Source organism: Podarcis bocagei (genome assembly GCF_964188305.1).
Source record: "Podarcis bocagei genome assembly, chromosome: 5".
Classification (NCBI taxonomy): Eukaryota; Metazoa; Chordata; class Lepidosauria; order Squamata; family Lacertidae; genus Podarcis; species Podarcis bocagei.
Genome location: NC_138129.1, coordinates 66,099,763 through 66,117,859, shown reverse-complemented (window position 1 = coordinate 66,117,859; position 18,097 = coordinate 66,099,763). Strand labels below are relative to the sequence as shown.

At 39.2% G+C, this 18,097-nt stretch overlaps 2 protein-coding genes across 22 annotated transcripts in view; one reads left to right on the top strand and one right to left on the bottom strand.

Annotated features, from left to right (window-relative positions):
- Positions 1-18,097, bottom strand: part of LRRC7 (leucine rich repeat containing 7) — a 205,319-nt gene that overhangs the window by 6,547 nt on the left and 180,675 nt on the right. For 6 of the 13 annotated variants that reach the window (XM_081193644.1, XM_081193633.1, XM_081193643.1 and 3 more), the window contains one exon: positions 17,993-18,083. In XM_081193644.1, the coding sequence (XP_081049770.1) occupies positions 17,993-18,083 (91 nt within the window). Of the gene's footprint in view, positions 1-6,259; positions 6,332-12,301; positions 18,084-18,097 lie in introns of those variants that run through there. The other 7 variants (XM_081193635.1, XM_081193634.1, XM_081193638.1 and 4 more) reach the window with 5 other exon arrangements.
- LRRC40 (leucine rich repeat containing 40) overlaps positions 1-18,097 on the top strand; it is a gene marked incomplete at its 3' end in the record, with an annotated part of 35,304 nt that overhangs the window by 11,136 nt on the left and 6,071 nt on the right. For 2 of the 9 annotated variants that reach the window (XM_081193794.1, XM_081193789.1), the window contains exons 10-15: positions 1,308-1,419; positions 2,880-2,987; positions 4,540-4,650; positions 5,999-6,076; positions 8,544-8,729; positions 10,321-11,760. In XM_081193794.1, coding sequence (XP_081049920.1) covers positions 1,308-1,419; positions 2,880-2,987; positions 4,540-4,650; positions 5,999-6,076; positions 8,544-8,729; positions 10,321-10,426 — 701 coding nt within the window. Of the gene's footprint in view, positions 1-1,307; positions 1,420-2,879; positions 2,988-4,539; positions 4,651-5,998; positions 6,077-6,168; positions 6,320-8,543; positions 8,730-8,922; positions 8,973-10,320; positions 11,761-13,456; positions 15,778-18,097 lie in introns of those variants that run through there. The other 7 variants (XM_081193793.1, XR_014008049.1, XM_081193792.1 and 4 more) reach the window with 7 other exon arrangements.

Here is an 18,097-nt window from a genome sequence, read left to right as displayed (position 1 = left end):
CAGGTTACAGACTCCGCTAACCCAGAAACAGTACCTCAGGTTAAGAACTTTGCTTCAGGAAGAGAACAGAAATTGTGCTCTGGCGATGCGGCGGCAGCAGGAGGCCCCATTAGCTAAAGTGGTGCTTCAGGTTAAAAACAGTTTCAGGTTAAGAACGGACCTCTGGAATGAATTAAGTACTTAACCCGAGGTACCACGGTAAAAGTTAGATGGTAGAACTAATGAACCTGGGTTACTATACAGACTTAACTGCCAATATATTTCATAGTCAGGTTTTTTAAGACATGTTCCAAAATTGATCAGGAACTGTATCAGCCACATGTGATCAGAGCATTTTCTCTGTGTCATTTGTATAGCTTCCTCTTAAATAAATTAAAAATGTATTGCAGCCAAGTTTTTAGGCTATACAATCACAAAGTTATTTTCCTGTAACACCCTATACAGTTCTTTGACATTTGGCAACACTTGAACAGATTGACCACAAGATACTTACAAATGCAATCCAAAAATGGTTCACTTAAAGCCACTTGCTCCATTGGTCTTGATATACCGTATTTTTCACCCTATAGGACGCACCGTCCCATAAGGCGCACCCAGTTTTTTTGGGGGGAAATAAAGGGGGGAAAATTATTTTCCCAACCCCAGCCCCCAGAACAGGCAACTCTCCACAAGGCGCGGGAGCCCAGCACTGGGCTCCCGCGCCTTGCAGAGAGCAGCGTGAAGTCTGGGCATGCTGAGCTCAGCACGCCCAGCCTTCAGCATGCAGGCAACTCTCCGCAAGCCGTGGGAGCCCGGCGCGGGCTCCCACGGCTTGCGGAGATCTGCGTGAAGCCTGCATTCGCCCCATAGGACGCATACACATTTCCCCTTCATTTTTGGAAGGGAAAAAGTGCGTCCTATGGGCCGAAAAATACGGTAGTTAAGGAATACAAAGTTCTATGCCCTACGTCACTGATATAGATAGAAGTGGATAAAACTGCAGTCCAAAATACATTCTTACACTTGGAAGAAATATTGATATTCTCAGCCTTTTCAGACTTTCCAAAGAACAAGCCTGAGAGTCTTCTAGATCCATTGTATGAAATATTTTGAACAATGTCGTCTTTAATTATCGTTGTGTCTGAATGAAGCAAACTTCATCTGCTGTGAAAACTCTTACTTTGATGATGTTCAGACTCCAAAGTGGGTAAAATTGAAATGAAAAATCATCCTAACTACTTGGCTACATTTTTAAAAATCTTCAGATTTTTGCAGATTCTCATGTTTGTAAAATATTAAACATATATACTTACTTTTGCTTTCTTTAGATGATGACATAATTGGTCCAAATGGAGAATTTCCTGTGACAGCAATGACTTTGCCAAGTCAGTCAAAAATTAATCTGCATGCTATAACTGCATTAAAAACATTGGACTATAGGTAAGAGAATTTTAAGCTTATCAGCTCTAGACATATACCGTATTGGCTTGAATATAAGCCTCACTTTCCCCCCAAATTCCGACCGTGAAAAGTTAAAGTGTGGCTTAAATTCACGAACTTACAAAAATTGGCTTTTACGATATCACTGCTGAAACAGACATATGGTAAAATGGAACAGGTGTGAGTGCCAGTGGAATTTTAAGGGAGCAGCTTATATTTGGGTATTGTCTCTCTCCCGCCCCCCATGAATTTTAAAGGTTTGGCTTTTAGTTGGGTGTGGCTTATATTCGAGCCAATACAGTAAATAAAAACAAATATAATGGGCAGAATCCAACAAAGTTGTTCTGTTTTCATTTACACAATGGAACTTCCCTCTTTCCCCCTCTGTGCCCTCTCCAGATCTGCTCCAAAAGGTTTTGGGGAACCTCCAGAACAGATTTAGAGGGTGCCTGGGGAGAGGGAGGGGAACTTACACTGTGCAGACAGAAGTCCTTGTGCTTACAGAACTACTTCGTTGGATACCATGTGATGCATCCTTGATAGAGCAAATGGCACTGGTGCAGTTTTAATGAGGCCACCCCTTAATCATGCGTGAAAGAAAACGCCACAAAAAATACCTGTTTTTAACTTCTTTATTGAAACTTCTAATATTTTATATTCTTGTAAACTGCTTAGCTGTTTCCTTACAAACAGGTGGTATATAAATTTTGTTAAATAAGTCAGAAGTGGCTCACTTAGTGGGGTGGAGCCACAATGCTGCTTCCCAGCAGCAGCAGCACTTTCCAGGGGTACAGTGGTACCTTGGGTTACATATGCGTCAGGTTACATACGCTTCAGGCTACAGACTCCGCTAACCCAGAAATAGTATCTCAGGTTAAGAACTTTGCTTCAGGATGAGAACAGAAATCATGTTCCAGAGGCGCGGTGGCAGCGGGAGGCCCCATTAGCTAAAGTGGTGCTTCAGGTTAAGAACAGTTTCAGCTTAAGTACGGACCTCCGGAACGAATTAAGTACGTAATCCGAGGTACCACTGTATCTAGGTGGAGGAGAGATTGGCTTCACAGATGCACCCAAACATTCCCAATCAGGTACTGCACTATTAAGTTTAAAAGGCTCTCGGAACGGCTTACGTAAGATCAGTAACAAACCAGACAGTACTACCTATGCACAGGATTTCATTCTAAAAGTGTCTTTGGATTAGTATTGTTGACGTTTTTTAGCTGGAGTTGCAAAGATTATAAAAAACTCTAATGCATCTTTCCTTTTTTTAAAAGTGTCTCCTTAGAATACTGGGATCTGGCTTCCTAACCATGTTTTATTTTGATATTTGAGTACAATATAATTCATTTTGCAACCTGACTCTTAAATGTACAGTGCCTTTCCTATTGGAGTTCTGGCCAATTGATAATGTTGTTATCCTTCTATTAAATAATATGACTTTTTAAATAAATATTTTCCAGTGAAAAACAGGCAGCTGTAATTCCAGATGAAGTGCTGAATGCAGTTGGAACCAATCCAGTCACTACTGTAAATTTCAGCAAGAATCAGCTGACTGAAATTCCAATAAGGTACTGTTTCTCCTATAGAAATATTAATTAAACCTTTTTGAGATGGTATGGGGGGGGACTGGAGTGCAATCACATACACGACTGTACTTTTTGGTAGTGGGGGTGTTGTACTTCTTCATGTGCCCTCTCCTCAAGATGTCTAGAGGATGGAAACATGAGAATGGGTCTTTTTTTGCAATGGCTCCCTGTTTGTGGAATGTTCTCCCCAGGGAGGCTGGTCTGGTGCCTTCACTACATATCTTTAGGCACCAGGCAAAAACATTCCTCTATAATGAGGCCTTTCGCTGATTATGCAATCTATGGCCTTTTAAATGTATTTATGAGGGGGTTATTGGGGTAAGTTTTTGTTATTATTATGATATGTATTTGTTTTTAAGTTGTAAACCACCCTGTGATCTTCAGATGAAGGGCAGTATATAAATTTAAGTAATCCATAATAATAATTGTAAGACCTTTCATTGGGGTGGAGGAGGGCAGAGCGGTGTTAACTTAGAAGCAAATAAACCAAGGTTTGGCCTACAGCAGAATTTAGGAAATCATCACAATAGATATACAGACAAGTGACCTGATTTGTACACAACACTAAACCATAGTTGAGTGTTATGTGAAGGGAGAAGAGTTACAGCAGAGTTTACTTTTACTTTTAAAGAATCCCAGCTTAACTCTACATATGAACGTAGGGGCAGTGGCGGAGCTTCAGGCTCTGGCATCAGGGGGCGGAGAGCAGGCGGGGTATGATGCGCGTCCTGGGGGCAGGGCACCCAGCGCAGGGAGGGCAGCCATGATGGCACCCCACCGGGATCGCACTTCTAGGGGGCGGGGCGCTCCCCCCACATTCCTCTTCCTCCGTCAGTGCCTAGGGGTATGATTTAAAACAAACTCTGTTAAGTTTTATAACAACCCAGATAGATAGATAGATAGATAGATAGATAGATAGATAGATAGATATTCGTGTGTGTGTGTATCTATGTATATACTGTACTGTATATATAAAAACTAAGCCATGGTTCTGTAAAAATAAACTATTGTACACTTTGGCAAAATTATCCTCCTAGGCACATGGGATGTGAAGAGTGGAGTGCAGGTGTGTCCACATTGTTTTAAACCATGGTTGAGAGTTGCATGTGAATGTGGCCCAAGATTTCTGATACTGGCTTCTTCTAACAAACCATAGTTTAAACAAGAGGAATCCAACATGATGCCCAACAGATGTTGTGGACTAGAACTCTTATTATCCTTGGCCATGCTGGCTGGAGGTGATGGGACTTGTGGCCCACAACATCAGCTACCGCTGGTTTAAAGTAAGCAGAGTTCCCAATTCAGACTTAGTGAGTTAGTTTGAACCTGGAAGCAGGTATTTTTATATTGTGGCTGAGGCCTATCTAAAGCTGACCTAGGGCCCATTGGTGGGTCCTGCCCCAGTGTTTGAGAGAAACTAATAGAAAGTTACACAGTGGTGAATACAATCCGGTTTAATCTGATCTTTTGAAATAGCACGAAACAATTGATGAGATCAATTGCTTTTTTCTTTTTTTTTACAACTGGGCTTCAGAATTGTGGAACTAAAAGAATCAGTCTCTGATATCAATTTTGGTTTCAACAAGCTCTCGTCTATTTCTCTGGAGCTCTGTATGCTTCACAGACTGACACATTTGGATGTTAGGTAGGTGATTACTTAAACCTTTGTTTATACGACATTTTTGAAGGGAATTTGTAGATTCCCTTAAGGATTTCCCGCTTGATTAATGCTGACAGTTGACAGTTGAATGTTAGCCAATGTAGGTAGGTATGTTTTTTTAAAAAAAAAAATTGCACTGTATTTGTATTCAAGTGAATCCCAGAGCAGCTTGCAAACAGCAATGAACATAACAGTAGAACATCCCAGTTACAACACAAACACAACCATTTCAGTGCCTGAGCTATTAAAGCTTACCCTACCAAGCAGGCCCATGCAGAGCTTGTCTGAGGCCCGGACCAGAGTCTTGTTAGAATAAAGTTATAAACTGAAAAAATAAAAAGCAGCTGGTCCCTGACAGGGGCCCCCAGCTGGCTTAACCCTCTGAGGCCTGGGGCAAGTGTATCTGCTGCCCGCCCCCTGAATGGGTCTGCTACCAAATAATACACTATATAATAATTTATTGTAATCAATAAAGCCATGGTAATAAAACAGCAGCTAAAAGTAGGCTAAACTTTTTTACATTCACCCATACCCTACTTCTTCCATTCAGTACAGGTAACTTGTATCTTATGAGCCCTTATGGCAGAGCTTTCCAAACTTTTCATATTGGCGACACACTTTTTAGACATGCATCATTTTGCAATCCAGTAATTAAGTTTTACTAACAAACCAGAGGTTAAACTAACCCCTTTCCAGCCCCTGGAAGAGCACAGGAAGTGTTCACACTGACACACTGCAGCTGACACACTAACGTGTCGTGACACAGTTTGGAAAGTTCTGCCTTACGGTGAGGCTTTCGGAAGGCAGTGTGAGGGCTCTGGCCCAGAGCCCTCATACTGCCTTCCCAAAGCCAAGTAAGCCCACAATAGCAGCTTTGTGCTATCGGGGGAGGATAAATAAATGGTGAGTGATCTTCTCCATTTATTTATCCCCCCCGCCCCCCTGCACAAAGTTGCAGTTGTGTAAGTTAAGTTACACGTTAAGTTGTGTTGTACCTGTAATATGCAAATAACTCTTTTTCCCGATGCTTAGTTTGATGCTTTTCAGAAGCTCACAAGTGGGTCTTAACCCTCCATTTTCTCTGATCTCAGCAACTGGTAGTCAAAAGCATATTGTCCCTGAACATGGTGGTTCTACTAGTACTAATGTGCACTCATCATGTATGTTGATTTATATGTAGGGTACATAATTTCCTATACACAAGTGATACTTTGTCATGGGAATTCACAATAGAATAGGTACCAACAGTTCTGCTTGCTTATTGAGGGAAATGAATCTAAATCTTTTAATAAAAATTAATAGTTGGTTTATTTGGTTGCTTTTTTCAACTTAGAAATAACTTTTTGACATCTCTGCCTGATGAAATGGAAGCACTGACAAAACTGCAAATAATTAATCTTGCCTTTAACAGGTAAGTGGTCTTGTAGATAACTCTACCAAAATTGCTAAATACATAGTCTTTTGTCTTAGCTTTGTTGTATTACAGGATATCCCTATTCCTAGGATTTACAGCAGGCTTCTGCTTTTAGAACTTCACTCAAAAAATCTGATTGCCTCAGCAGTGTCCTGTTGGAAGAAGAAACTTCTATGTCACTTCAGCTTAAGTCACGTGTGGGGAACCTGTGGCGTTCCAGATGTTTTTGTTTTCTTATGAATGAACTGCTTCCTGAAGTGATTTTATCAATAAAAACATCAACAATGAAAACCATGTCAAAGCAAATACAAATATAGCTTGGAATAAATATCCTCCTTAAAAGGAAGGTCTTCAACAGGTGCCAGAAAGACAATAGCAATGGCCCATGCTTTTTTTCTAGAAAAAGAGGTGCTTCACTTTTTAACAACACCAAAAAGAGTTGACGGTACTGTGTACCCTTGATGGTACCCTGTGTACCCCGGGGTGGGGTGGGGGGAGCACTGGCGATAGCTCCTGTCTGTTATTTAATGGAAGGAATTTCAAAGAGTCGGCACTGTCACTCTAAAGGCCTGACTCCTACATCATATGAAAGAAAACAGAAATGGTTTCTGACAGAGACCCTATTTTGCAGAGCTCAGTATTCAGTTGGGTGTTTATTTTGGTTTTATTTATTATTAAATTTATACCCCTCCTTTCCTCCAAGGAGTACAATATGGTGTATGTGATTTCCCCACTCCTCATTTTATTTTCCCAACAACCCTGAACTGTCAAGATGATGGCAGAAAAAACAGATGAGCATCTGAGATTGTACCAGGTGCAGGCCATAGCCAAGTTGCACATAATTGTGCAGAAAACTGGAGTTCTTTAAGCCAATTAATTGAAAATGGTGAAAAAAGAGAGGCATCTATGAATTTTCAATAGCTATGGGTGAAGCCTCATGAAATTAGAAAAAAGGACAAGCCCATCTTGTAATTTCATACAGCAGTGTAATTCCAATCCACCCTCTGCAAGTACACATCCAACTCCTCATGGACTCATAAAGTAACTAATTCATTCATTCATTTCAAAACTGTAACTGTTTAAAAGGACCAGTTACACTTATAAATCCTTCCACATATATGCATCTAGGGGGAAATACCTAAGTGAAAGAAAAAGCGTGCTTTTGAATCCTTACGAAAAAGTTACTGAGGGAATTAGTGTTTATACATTTATTTGACTGTGCCCCTCTAGGTGCTGTTGCCTTGGAAACATTCCCCTGGCCTTTTATGCCTTGGGAGAGTCAGCTCTCTAAAGAGAAACAAGAAACATTTTGAGCCTGAAATTCTAGCACTGTCATGAAGGCAGGGAATGAAAGAGGCAGGAAAACTCAGTTTAGCAACACCAAAAGGGATAGAGAGGAAGAAACACAGTTAAAAAACCCCCACCAACTCACAAAATACACAATAGGAAAGACACAAGAGCAAGTAAAGGAAAGTACTTGAGAGAACAAAAGGAGCCAACTGTCACCAACTTCAGGCAGGTTGTCTGGCGAGAGGGATGACTCCTGGAGAAGGCTGCAAAAGGCTTGAGTGGACCATGTTACTTTCAGTAGGAAGCATCTCTACGAAGAACGTCAGCCATTATTAGCTGAAAAATTAGAAGCTCCAAATATTGGCTTCGTTCTAGACTTTAGTTGGTTGCACATAGCTTCATTGAAAGCAACAGGGTTAAGTAGTGGCTAATTCAGAATTATAGAATCTTTTAGGTTGGAAGGGACCCAAGGGTCATCTACTCCAACCCCCTGCAATGCAGAAATCTCAGCTAAAGCATCCATGACAAATGGCCATCCAATCTCTGCTTAAAAACCTCCAAGGAAGGAGAATCCACCACCTTTCATGGTAGTCTGTTCCACTGCCGAACAGCTTTTACTGTCAGAAAGTTTTTCCAAATGTGTTAGTCAGAATCTCCTTTCTTGCAACTTGAAGCCATTGGTTTGAGTCCTACTCTCCAGAGCAGGAGAAAACAAGCATGCTCCCTCCTCCATGTGACAGCTCATGAAATATTTTAAGCTGGCTATCATATCTCTGTCTCCTCTTTTCCAGGCTAAACCTATCCAGCTCCTTCAAGCGTTCCTTGTAAGGCTTAATTTGCAGACCCTTAATCATCTTGGTTGCCCTCTGCACATGTTCTAGCTTGTCAACATCCTTCTTAGATTATGGTGCCCAGAAGTGCACACAGTATTCCAGGTGTGGTCTGACCAAGGCAGAATAGAGTGGTATTACTTCCCTTGATATGGATGCTATACTCCTGTTGATGCAGCCTAGAATAGAACTTAATCTGAATCCAACCCTTGGTTTTGTAAATTAGTTCTCTAAAGGCTCCTAATAAACTCAAGTCACTTGTGCAGTGGTTGTATTTACAAATTATATTCTTGGGTGGGTTATTCATAATTATATTAATAAAGTGTCTCTGGTTTTCTTCATAGATTTAAAATATTTCCAAATGTGCTGTATCACATTCCAACTCTTGAAACAATCCTCCTTGCTAATAATCAGGTTGGATCCCTGGACCCTCTGCAAATAAAGAAGTTGGACAGGCTTGGTACCCTAGATCTTCAAAATAATGACCTCTTACAAGTACCACCAGAACTTGGGAACTGTGTCAATCTCAGGTGATTAACTTCATGAATTTTGGATAACTTTTTCCTATACAGCATATTCTTTTTGAAAATGTTCATATTTATTCTAGGAAAGACAAAGCAGTACAAAAGTTCATAATGAAATCAGTCTCATTTTTGTGTCATCTGACTATTTGAATAGATTAGGTTACAATTTTGAAAATGTGTACTCTTTGGATCTTTTCAGACATTGGTTGAATTGAACAAGGTTCTGCTTCCCAGGATTATATACACTCAGTAAGCATGGGTACAATATAACTGAATATTTGAATGGATAGTTTTCCTAACCTTATATGGGATAGAATTCCACAAACAAGATTTGTTAGAAAGCCCATGTTCAAATAAGCTCAGTCAACATGTCAGGAGAACCCTGTTTGCAAAACTGCTCATCCTAACTGATGGTCCTAAATAGATGGTGATGCAGTTTTCTTTTCAAGGTGCAATGCTGGAATTTTATGCATAAATCAGTGAATGGTGAAGTGGCTCAACTGTTGAATAAAGTAACAATGTGGTCTGATGCAGACAGGGAGAAATGATTGAGATGTATTCTCCTGATCCCTTGGTCCTAATTAAGGGATCAATATTGAGTCAGGATCATGTATATCTGCAGCATGAGCTCCCCCAGCCAGGTTCAGGATTTACAATAACACTAGAATTTTAAGCTGGTTTCAAATTCAATGAATTCCATCTGCAAAGGTCTGAATAAGAAAAATGTAGAAATGTAAGAAAAACATTTCCCAAGTGACTCTTTAAGAAAGAGAGTGTTGTCTTTCCCCCCTTGAATTTTAAAGGTGCGGTTTATCTGCAGGTGCGGCTTATATTCAGGCCAATATGGTTTATTTGCCATCTTTCAACCACAACTGGACTTATTCAGGACAAAATATTATTATCAATTCATCTGCTTAAAAGTTCAACAGCACACTAGATTAGTGTTTCTATTCAATCTCTCACAAAGACGATACTCGAATATAAGCCGCTCCCTTAAAACTGGGTTACAGGCTAAAAATTGCTGCAGTTGGTAGAATTGTAACTCCAAGCCAATTTAAGTCTTTGATCTTGCAAGCCCGCAAAAGTTACCATACAATCGCTAAAATCGCAATTGCTACAATTCCGTGACTCAAGCTCTCAAATTGGCAATAAAACATTTTTTTGTTCCGTTTTACCGTATTTCTGTTTCAGCAGCAATATCGTAAAAGCCAATTTTTGTAAGGTCGTGAATATAAGCTGCACTTTAACTTTTCATGGTCTGAATTTGGAGGGCGGGGAAGTGCTGCTTATATTTGGGCCAATATGGTAAATGAGTAGAGAAGGCTTCCTCAGCCTCATGGCCTCCAGATGTGTGGGACACAATTCCCATAATTCCTGACAATTAGCCATGCTGCTTGAGGCTGATGGGAGTTGGTCTAAAACATTTGGAGGGCACTAGGCTGGAGTAGAGGCATTGCTGACTTCCATTTTTAAATAAATGACACAATAAAATAAAAGTGATAAGATTTTCTCATTTATGAATGGTGATTGTGTGTATGCATGTACATGCGTGCACACACATACAGTAGTCTTAACTGGTTTTTGGTCCTTCTGTTAGGACGCTTTTGCTGGAAGGCAATCCTTTCCGGACTCCTCGAGCTGCTATTCTTGCCAAGGGGACAGCTGCTGTGCTTGAATACCTAAGAAGCAGAATTCCTACTTGATCTGTTGTGCTTGGTTTGAACTGAAATGTGTGCAAGATCTTACCTTCTGAAGCATGAAGATCGAAGTCCTTATACATAAGAACTATTTGCTTCGTTTAGCATAAGCTGAGTGCATATGCTGTGGTCACTTTTTAAGAGCTATTTCACAAAGGACTCTTACCTTGCATGCCTCCAGTTCAAACTATGCTTGCGTACATACTTGTATGGTGTATGGGTAGGTTACTGATAGATGGTTCTATTCGTCCAGCAGCAATTCCCCTGATCATGACATGATTGTAAAAATACTGCTACCATCTAGGAATTATTGATAGCTGTATCCATGTGCCCATCTGATCTCTTCTTAACCGACATATTCTATATGAACAGGTACTGTACGTTATCCAAAATTGGATATGGTTAGAATTGTGCTATTGTGTTAATTTTTTTTTAATCCTGTTTTAAATTTCCTTTTCTTTTAGCTAATTTTAAGGTCACCAAAAAAGGGCTGCCCCCAAAATAAAATAAATCCAGATCTTGATTTGCATAATATGAAGCATTTGCACCAAGCGATTGCCTGCTGAAGAATTATGGTGCTGACTTAATCACTAATGAATTGGCACATTTATCAAATTATTATTTGAAAATAAAACTCAAATTATATATCAAATGATCAGTTTCATAAATTTAACCAAATGACTTAGTGCAACTGTTTACAAATGCCAGAAATGTTTAGAAAAACTCTGCTGTGTGGAACATCACAAATGTTGGAATATTTTTTTCTGTTTTTTTACAATTAATACTTGGTTGTGTGTGCGCCTTGCAATTATTCAAGATGCTAGTTTGCCAAAATTAGCAGTTTCCATTTATTTTCCTTTTTTAAATGTTATTGCTATTAAGAGCTGCTTCTTTTTGAAGATGTCCTACTTGTACAAGGATAGCTTAGTATGAAGACACATGGCCTGTGTCAGCTGTGAACACCACACACATGAATTTTCTCCTTTATTTGCAAAAAACTGTGAAACTGGGAGTTGGAAAGGAGGAGGCATGTAGCTGCACCAGAGTATGATCTATTATATGAAATTCTTTTAACTCTAAAACTGTTCGACCATGCAACCCCACTTTCAGATTAAATTTTTAAGACTTGTAGAAACTGGAATCTTTTTGGAAGAGGGTTATTGATGTGAATTTCCCCGATCTGTTCTTAATTTGGGACAGCCATGCCTACACCCTTAAATGTGTTGTCCTGGTCTTGTTTTTGTGTTTTTAATAAACTGTTGGGAATCGCCCAGAGTGGCTGGGGAAACCCAGCTAGATGGGCAGGGTATGAATAATAAATTATTATGATTATTATTGTAGCCCCTGTGTTGAGTTATGTATAATTAGAAGCATATATACACTATTGCCCATAAGATACTTTCCTTTTCCCAAAACTTTGGATACAATTATGAAAGCCATAGTCTGCACCCAATGAGAGACTAGTGCAGGGGTGATTAACCTGTTTTTAGAACACAACTCCCATCACCTCTGACCATTAGGTGAAGCATTTGTATCTGTTGGATGGTGGCAGTGGGTTCTTCTAAAGGTTGTAGAGCTTTATGCAGCTGACTGGCCTAATAACATGCTGACAGCCATCCGGTACTAGCAACCATTGTACTGTACCATTCTCTGCAAGTCCTAACCCCTAGGTAGTGAGAACAACCTGAAAAGCTAACAGCGTCTTTTTATGTTGGCGAATGCATTTATAGTTCTGTACTTCTGATGCACTTGGATTGAGGAAGTAAAATAATAATAAGAGGCCTGGCAAAAAGTTTGGTGGTGTTTCTATGAATTAGCAAAAGTGAAATAGTTGTCTTTTTAAAAAAAAAAAAGTGATTGCAAGACTCCCGCACAAAGTACTTACAATAAGGTGCCTTTATTTATACAATAGACTTTTAAATATATTATTCAAAACACTTTTTTTAATACTGAAAAAGGTTGAGTACATCAAAGCCGAAAATGGCTCTGCTATACGCTGCACAGCATTGTTTGAGTCCCTGTATTCTTTTTATGTACAGAAAGCATCTGCAAAATGCATTCTAGACACAATATGCACCTTACCAGTTAGTGTCAATACACAAATTAAAATGGGAGCGATACCACCTGCATGTGCAAATGAAAGATAATTGATTTCACTGAATCAATAGATTTAAAATATAGCTTTAAAGTACCTTTTTGCACGTAAAATGAAGCAGCTTCCAAGTTCAGTAAATCTGTATACTGCAAAGACATTGAAATACATTCACAATCTATGTTCATAGAGTAGTAAGTGGTTCTTCATTCAGCCATATTTACAATGATATTGTAATTAAACTGAAAAGTACAGTTCTTCATATAGCAATCTTTGTAACACATACAAAAATGACAGTTCTGTATATAATTTAAGCTCAAAATCACAATTTTCTCAAAATATTAATTACAATACAGCTATCTCTATAATTAAACATGTGTTTTATAAAATGGTAAAATTTGTAATAAAGTAAGTTGTTTTTGACTTGATTACAGTACTCACAAGTAGAAAAATGTAACTTAATAAGTCTTTGTCTTGCCCAGTGTTAAGCCACCTAAGCTAGCAAAGAGGCAGGAAAGGCCCCAGTTTATAAAAATTCAGCCTCTTGTGCTGAACTGGTGTGGCTTCTTGATGTTAAGAATAAAAGCTTTTACAAGAGGGCATGAAAATTCTAGATGGAGTAAAATGGTGTGTATTATACATGTTTTGTGTTTGACTTAATGCGCATCTGAAAAGTTCAAAAAGACTAGTAAGGACAACTCATTCTAAAAGTCTGAGTTAAAATTCTGCCATTGTATAGAGCGTTAGAAATCTGGCTATTAAAAATGTGTGTGCTGAGGAAAACTAGGCTTTGCCTTTGGGTGTCAGTATTGGGCTGCGCAAATATGACTACCATTGTTGTTGGGCATAGCAAAAACTGTCGTTCATTAACCCACCTTCACTACATGTAAATCCAATCCAAATTACTGGTTTAGAAATAGATTTTATTATTATCTCATACTTAGAACACAATGCAATAATGAAGACCATGAGCAAAGGAAAAAATGGAACTGAAAATATTCAACAGCAATTCCTAAAGGAAGAAAAAATGTTTTGTGAAAGTGTAAGTCACTATTTGAGTTCCATCTTAATTTTGCCTCAAAAGTACAGTACATGAAAGCTGTAAACATGGAAAAACCGAATCAATGTTACTAAACACTGTTGCTGTTGACAATGATACATTCTGAACATTAGCAGGGATTAGCATTTTGCTTATATTTCTGTGATTTGCATGATTATTTCTTAGAGAGGCATGTATTGCAGTCAGACACAGAACTCAGTACACTCACAAGTTAGCTCTGTACAACGCTGAAACTACTGGTTTTAGTTTGGTAAATAGGTAGGCACTGCTGCTGCAAGAAAAGGAAGCAGAGAGTGGTAGGATAAAGAACACTATCCTTTGTGGAACATAAGCTTTCATTCCAGATATCCTAGGCACAAGGTTTATAATAGGTTTTTGTTTTTAAATCAACTACTGTTCCATCTTTTATTTATAAATTGGTCACAAGCAGGGCTTTTTTTCAGCCAGAACTCACTGGAACTCAGTTCTGGCACCTCTCAGGTGGGTGCCATTGCCATCATAAGAGAAGAAGGGAGGCGTTCATGGTGAGTTCCAGTATCTCTTTTTCTAGAAAAAACGGCACCGGTCATACAGGGCACCATCCAGAGGGACTTGACGCAACCAATGTAGCTAAGAAGTCTGCCCTTTTTTGGGAAACATTTCTCATCTAGTCTCATTGCACAGCAATTTCTGGGCGAGTTACAACAAAACAGTTTCAAATTCACAATACAGTTACTAAAATGAGGCATAGAGCCAGCCACCTAAAAATAACAATACTGGCATCAGATCTTGCTATGTGCCTGTGTGAATTACCAGATATCTAAAACTTAACAAGATTTAGGTATCATGGAGGGGTGGTGTTGGTTCCAAAATGGAAGCATCATCACTGAGAAAGCGTGTGATGCTTAGATGGGAGATCACATGGAAACAAGATGTATGCTGACTTGAGTTCCATGAGGGAAGAAAGAGATTAGTGTAGTGGCAAACTCAGTAATGGCAGAAGTTACATTTTGACTACCTATATTTGTAGTCATAGGGTTTCTGCAATTGTTGCAGCACGTGGCTATAAGCAGAACACATGACTTTGAGTCTTAATTATGGAGGTTGCCTGAGTTATCTGGTGGTCATGTGTTATAGCTCATATATAAATAAAAATTTGCATATAGGTAAGAACAATGGCTCCAAACCAAGAAGCATGCAATTGTAAGAGCAGACGTCTATACTGCAAGAGGCATTCCCCCTCTTACGGGAGAAAAGCACATGACTCTTGCCATCTACCGTTTTTAAACACATACTTTGAGTTTTTCTCCTACAAGTATATGTTCTGCCTGCATGCATAGATACATAACAAGCTTGTGTCACTGCCTCCATGTAGTGATGCGCCATACACATTATGTTTTCCTGAACAGCTGTTGTGCTGAATTGAAAGAATGTCAGCCTTTCCCTTTATTTTACTTACAGTGTAGCTCTAATGTGAGAGTTGGTAAATAAACCTTTAAGAACTGTTGCTAACAGAACTGGTGCCATGGCAACCAATGCAGCAGAGTCAAATTCTAAAGAAGTGTAGAATAAATGTCAACTTTTGGATTTCACTGTATTTTTAAATCATTATCAAAAATGAAAACAAATGAATTTTAAAACATAGGATCCCCATCTGGATAGGAGGACTAGAAAGTTTCATAGCATTTGAAGTTTTAGATCACTGATCTGGGATTCAAAGATCACTACAGGCCCACAGCATGCAAAAGAAATAACATCTTATTCTCCATTCTTGCTACGAAACAAAGAGCAAGAACATATGATTCCCAGGCCATCTCCCTGGCTTCCAACTTTATCCCCACTTGTTAATTAAGCAACCTGTCATCATTATCTGATTTGATAAAACAGTTGAGCTGAAACCACATTCTGTTTAGTCATAAGGCTATCCTGAGTTATTTTATGGTTTTATATTTCATTGCCAACTGTCTTGAACCTAGGAGAAGGTGTCATATAAATATTTTAAATAGTTTAATTAGAATGTATATTCAGAAACGTTATTGCTTGTGTAAAGTGCTAAGAGAACTGAATTACATTAGGGCTAAACCACTTTTAATTAGCTACAGTAATGGTTCTTCTATTGATAAGCAATATTAAGTGATTTGCACACTGTTCCCCTTCATTAACTGTCACCTTGTGGATTACCTCCTACACATATTTCATCAAATAAAGCATGTTGTTCATTAAGAATTTGAGCTGAGCATATTTTTGCAATAGGAGGGTCTGAGCTTGGAACATGGGAAATGGCATGGAAGGAGTGCATTTTAGGTTACAAATATTCAGATTAGCTGTGACTATTCTTTGTATAACCCTAAACCATGTCACATGATTGTGGTAAAGGTAAAGGTACCCCTGACCCTTAGGTACTTTGACGTGCTTTCAAACTGCTAAGTGGGCAGGAGCTGGGACCGAGCAACAGGAGCTCACCCCTTCATGGGGATTCAAACTGCCGACCTTCCGATCGGCAAGCCTTAGGCTCACTGGTTTAGACCAAAGCGCCACCCGCGTCCCTATGACTGTGGTAAGAAAGAGCACATCCCCTTCTTGCTAATTCCTTTCTGGACACAATTCAAAGTTCTGGTAATTATCTTTGAAGCCCTAACAGCAAACATGGTAAACCTTTTTCAAACTGAGGGCTGCATTACCTCATGGGCAACCTTCCAGGGGCCACATGTTAGTGGCGGGTGAGGCCGGAGGACAGGTGGGCTGAACAAAGGATGTGAGACTTTTGTACACTAGACTACATTCCAGCCATGCAAGCCCATGAGAAAGGCAGAGGTTTACACAGGCACCCACATTTTTATCTCCAGGCAAGCAAGAGGCCTTAGCACAGCTCAGAGAAACATTCTAGTTGGGCAGTGTGTGGCCTAGGGAGAATCTGAGGGCCAAAGAGGTTCCTCCTCATCACTGCCCTAAAGGATCCCTGAGGGACCATCTCTCCCCCTCCTAGGTTGCCTGCTGCCTAAGATTTGCTTTGAAGGCTCCCTTCCATGTCATGTTCCAGGCTGAACATTGAATATTGGATGTGAAGTGGCAAAAAAACCCACCTCTGTGGTCATACCCACATTATATTCCCTCATTATATCATATCTCACTATATATTTACGCCTGCTGTGTGGTGCATCTTATCATGATCATCATCAGCTGTGCCTGTCTTTGTTGTATTGGTTTATATGGTTGTATTATTTCAAGCTACCCTGAGTGATGCAAATACATATGAAGGGCAGGAGATGAGCTTTTCAAATAATAGTATACACACTGAAGCTCAGTTTTGTGTGTGTGACACCCTCTCCCAGCTCAAGGAATACCTTAAATTAATCCTGTAAGGCATTGGGTGCTATTCGGTTAAGTTTTACTCAGAATAGATGCATTGAAATCAATGAAAATGATTAACTTAGACATTACTACTCTGAGTAAAACAGTGGAACACCACCCATGAAATTTAAAAAGGCAAAGGGAGGAATTCAGTGTCTCACCATTACGTTTGTTCTGTCAGCACAAGCATTTTTGCTTGCCAGTCAGAAAGATCTCCCTCTCCTCTGCCCTCCCCAAGCTGATTGGGTGGCCAGAAATAGGGGGGAGCCCTGTTGCACTAGCAGAGCTCATTTACTGTCTCCCGCTAGCACAAACATTTAGTTGTATCAGGCCCAAAAGTTTTAAAGTGCAATTCTATAAATGTCTCCTCAGAAGAAAGCCCCATTAAGTGCAATGGAATTCATTCTCAGGTAAGTGGATATAGGACTACAGGTTAATTTTTATATAGATTTCATTTTAAGTGTCTATAAAAATACTATTTAATAATCCATTATATTTGACTTTAGACTTTGTGGGAATTACAGTTTTAAATAGTTTTCTTTCTAAAGCCGTGAAGAACTTTGAGGCTGTGGCTGCGTACACACACTACCTTAAAAGGGCATGGCTTCCCCCAGAGTATTCTGGGAATTGTAGTTTATCCCTCACAAGGCTATTGGGGTAGGTGGGTGTCATGTCTTTTAAAGGTGTGGTGTGCATGCAGCCTGTTTTTTGATGGATGGAATAATTTGTAAATAGCTTGTGTGTGCTTCTGTGTTCTGAAATTACATGACATCTAGAAATAATTAAAAATCATCTTGAAAAAAAGCTGGTACCAACGCACAGAGGCTTACAATGAGAACTAATATGTAATCCCATGGAAGTTACATTTATATAGATATCCCTCCCAATAATCAGTACTAACATACAGTATATTATACATTTGGCACTATGTTTGCCATTGGTCCAGCAATTGGCAATTTCCCCCCATATATATATATATATATATTCATTTATTTATATATATATGTATATAAATTTTTATTTAATTAAACATTAGATCTGGCTAGACATATTTTACTATTTATAAAAAATATTTAGACAGTAAGCTCACGTTGAATAACTAGGTCTACTGTATTCTGGAAACTCTTCAGTAGCAGTACAGCTTTTTCATGTTCCATATGTACAAAACTGTGTCCATTTGCCTGTAACAGACAAA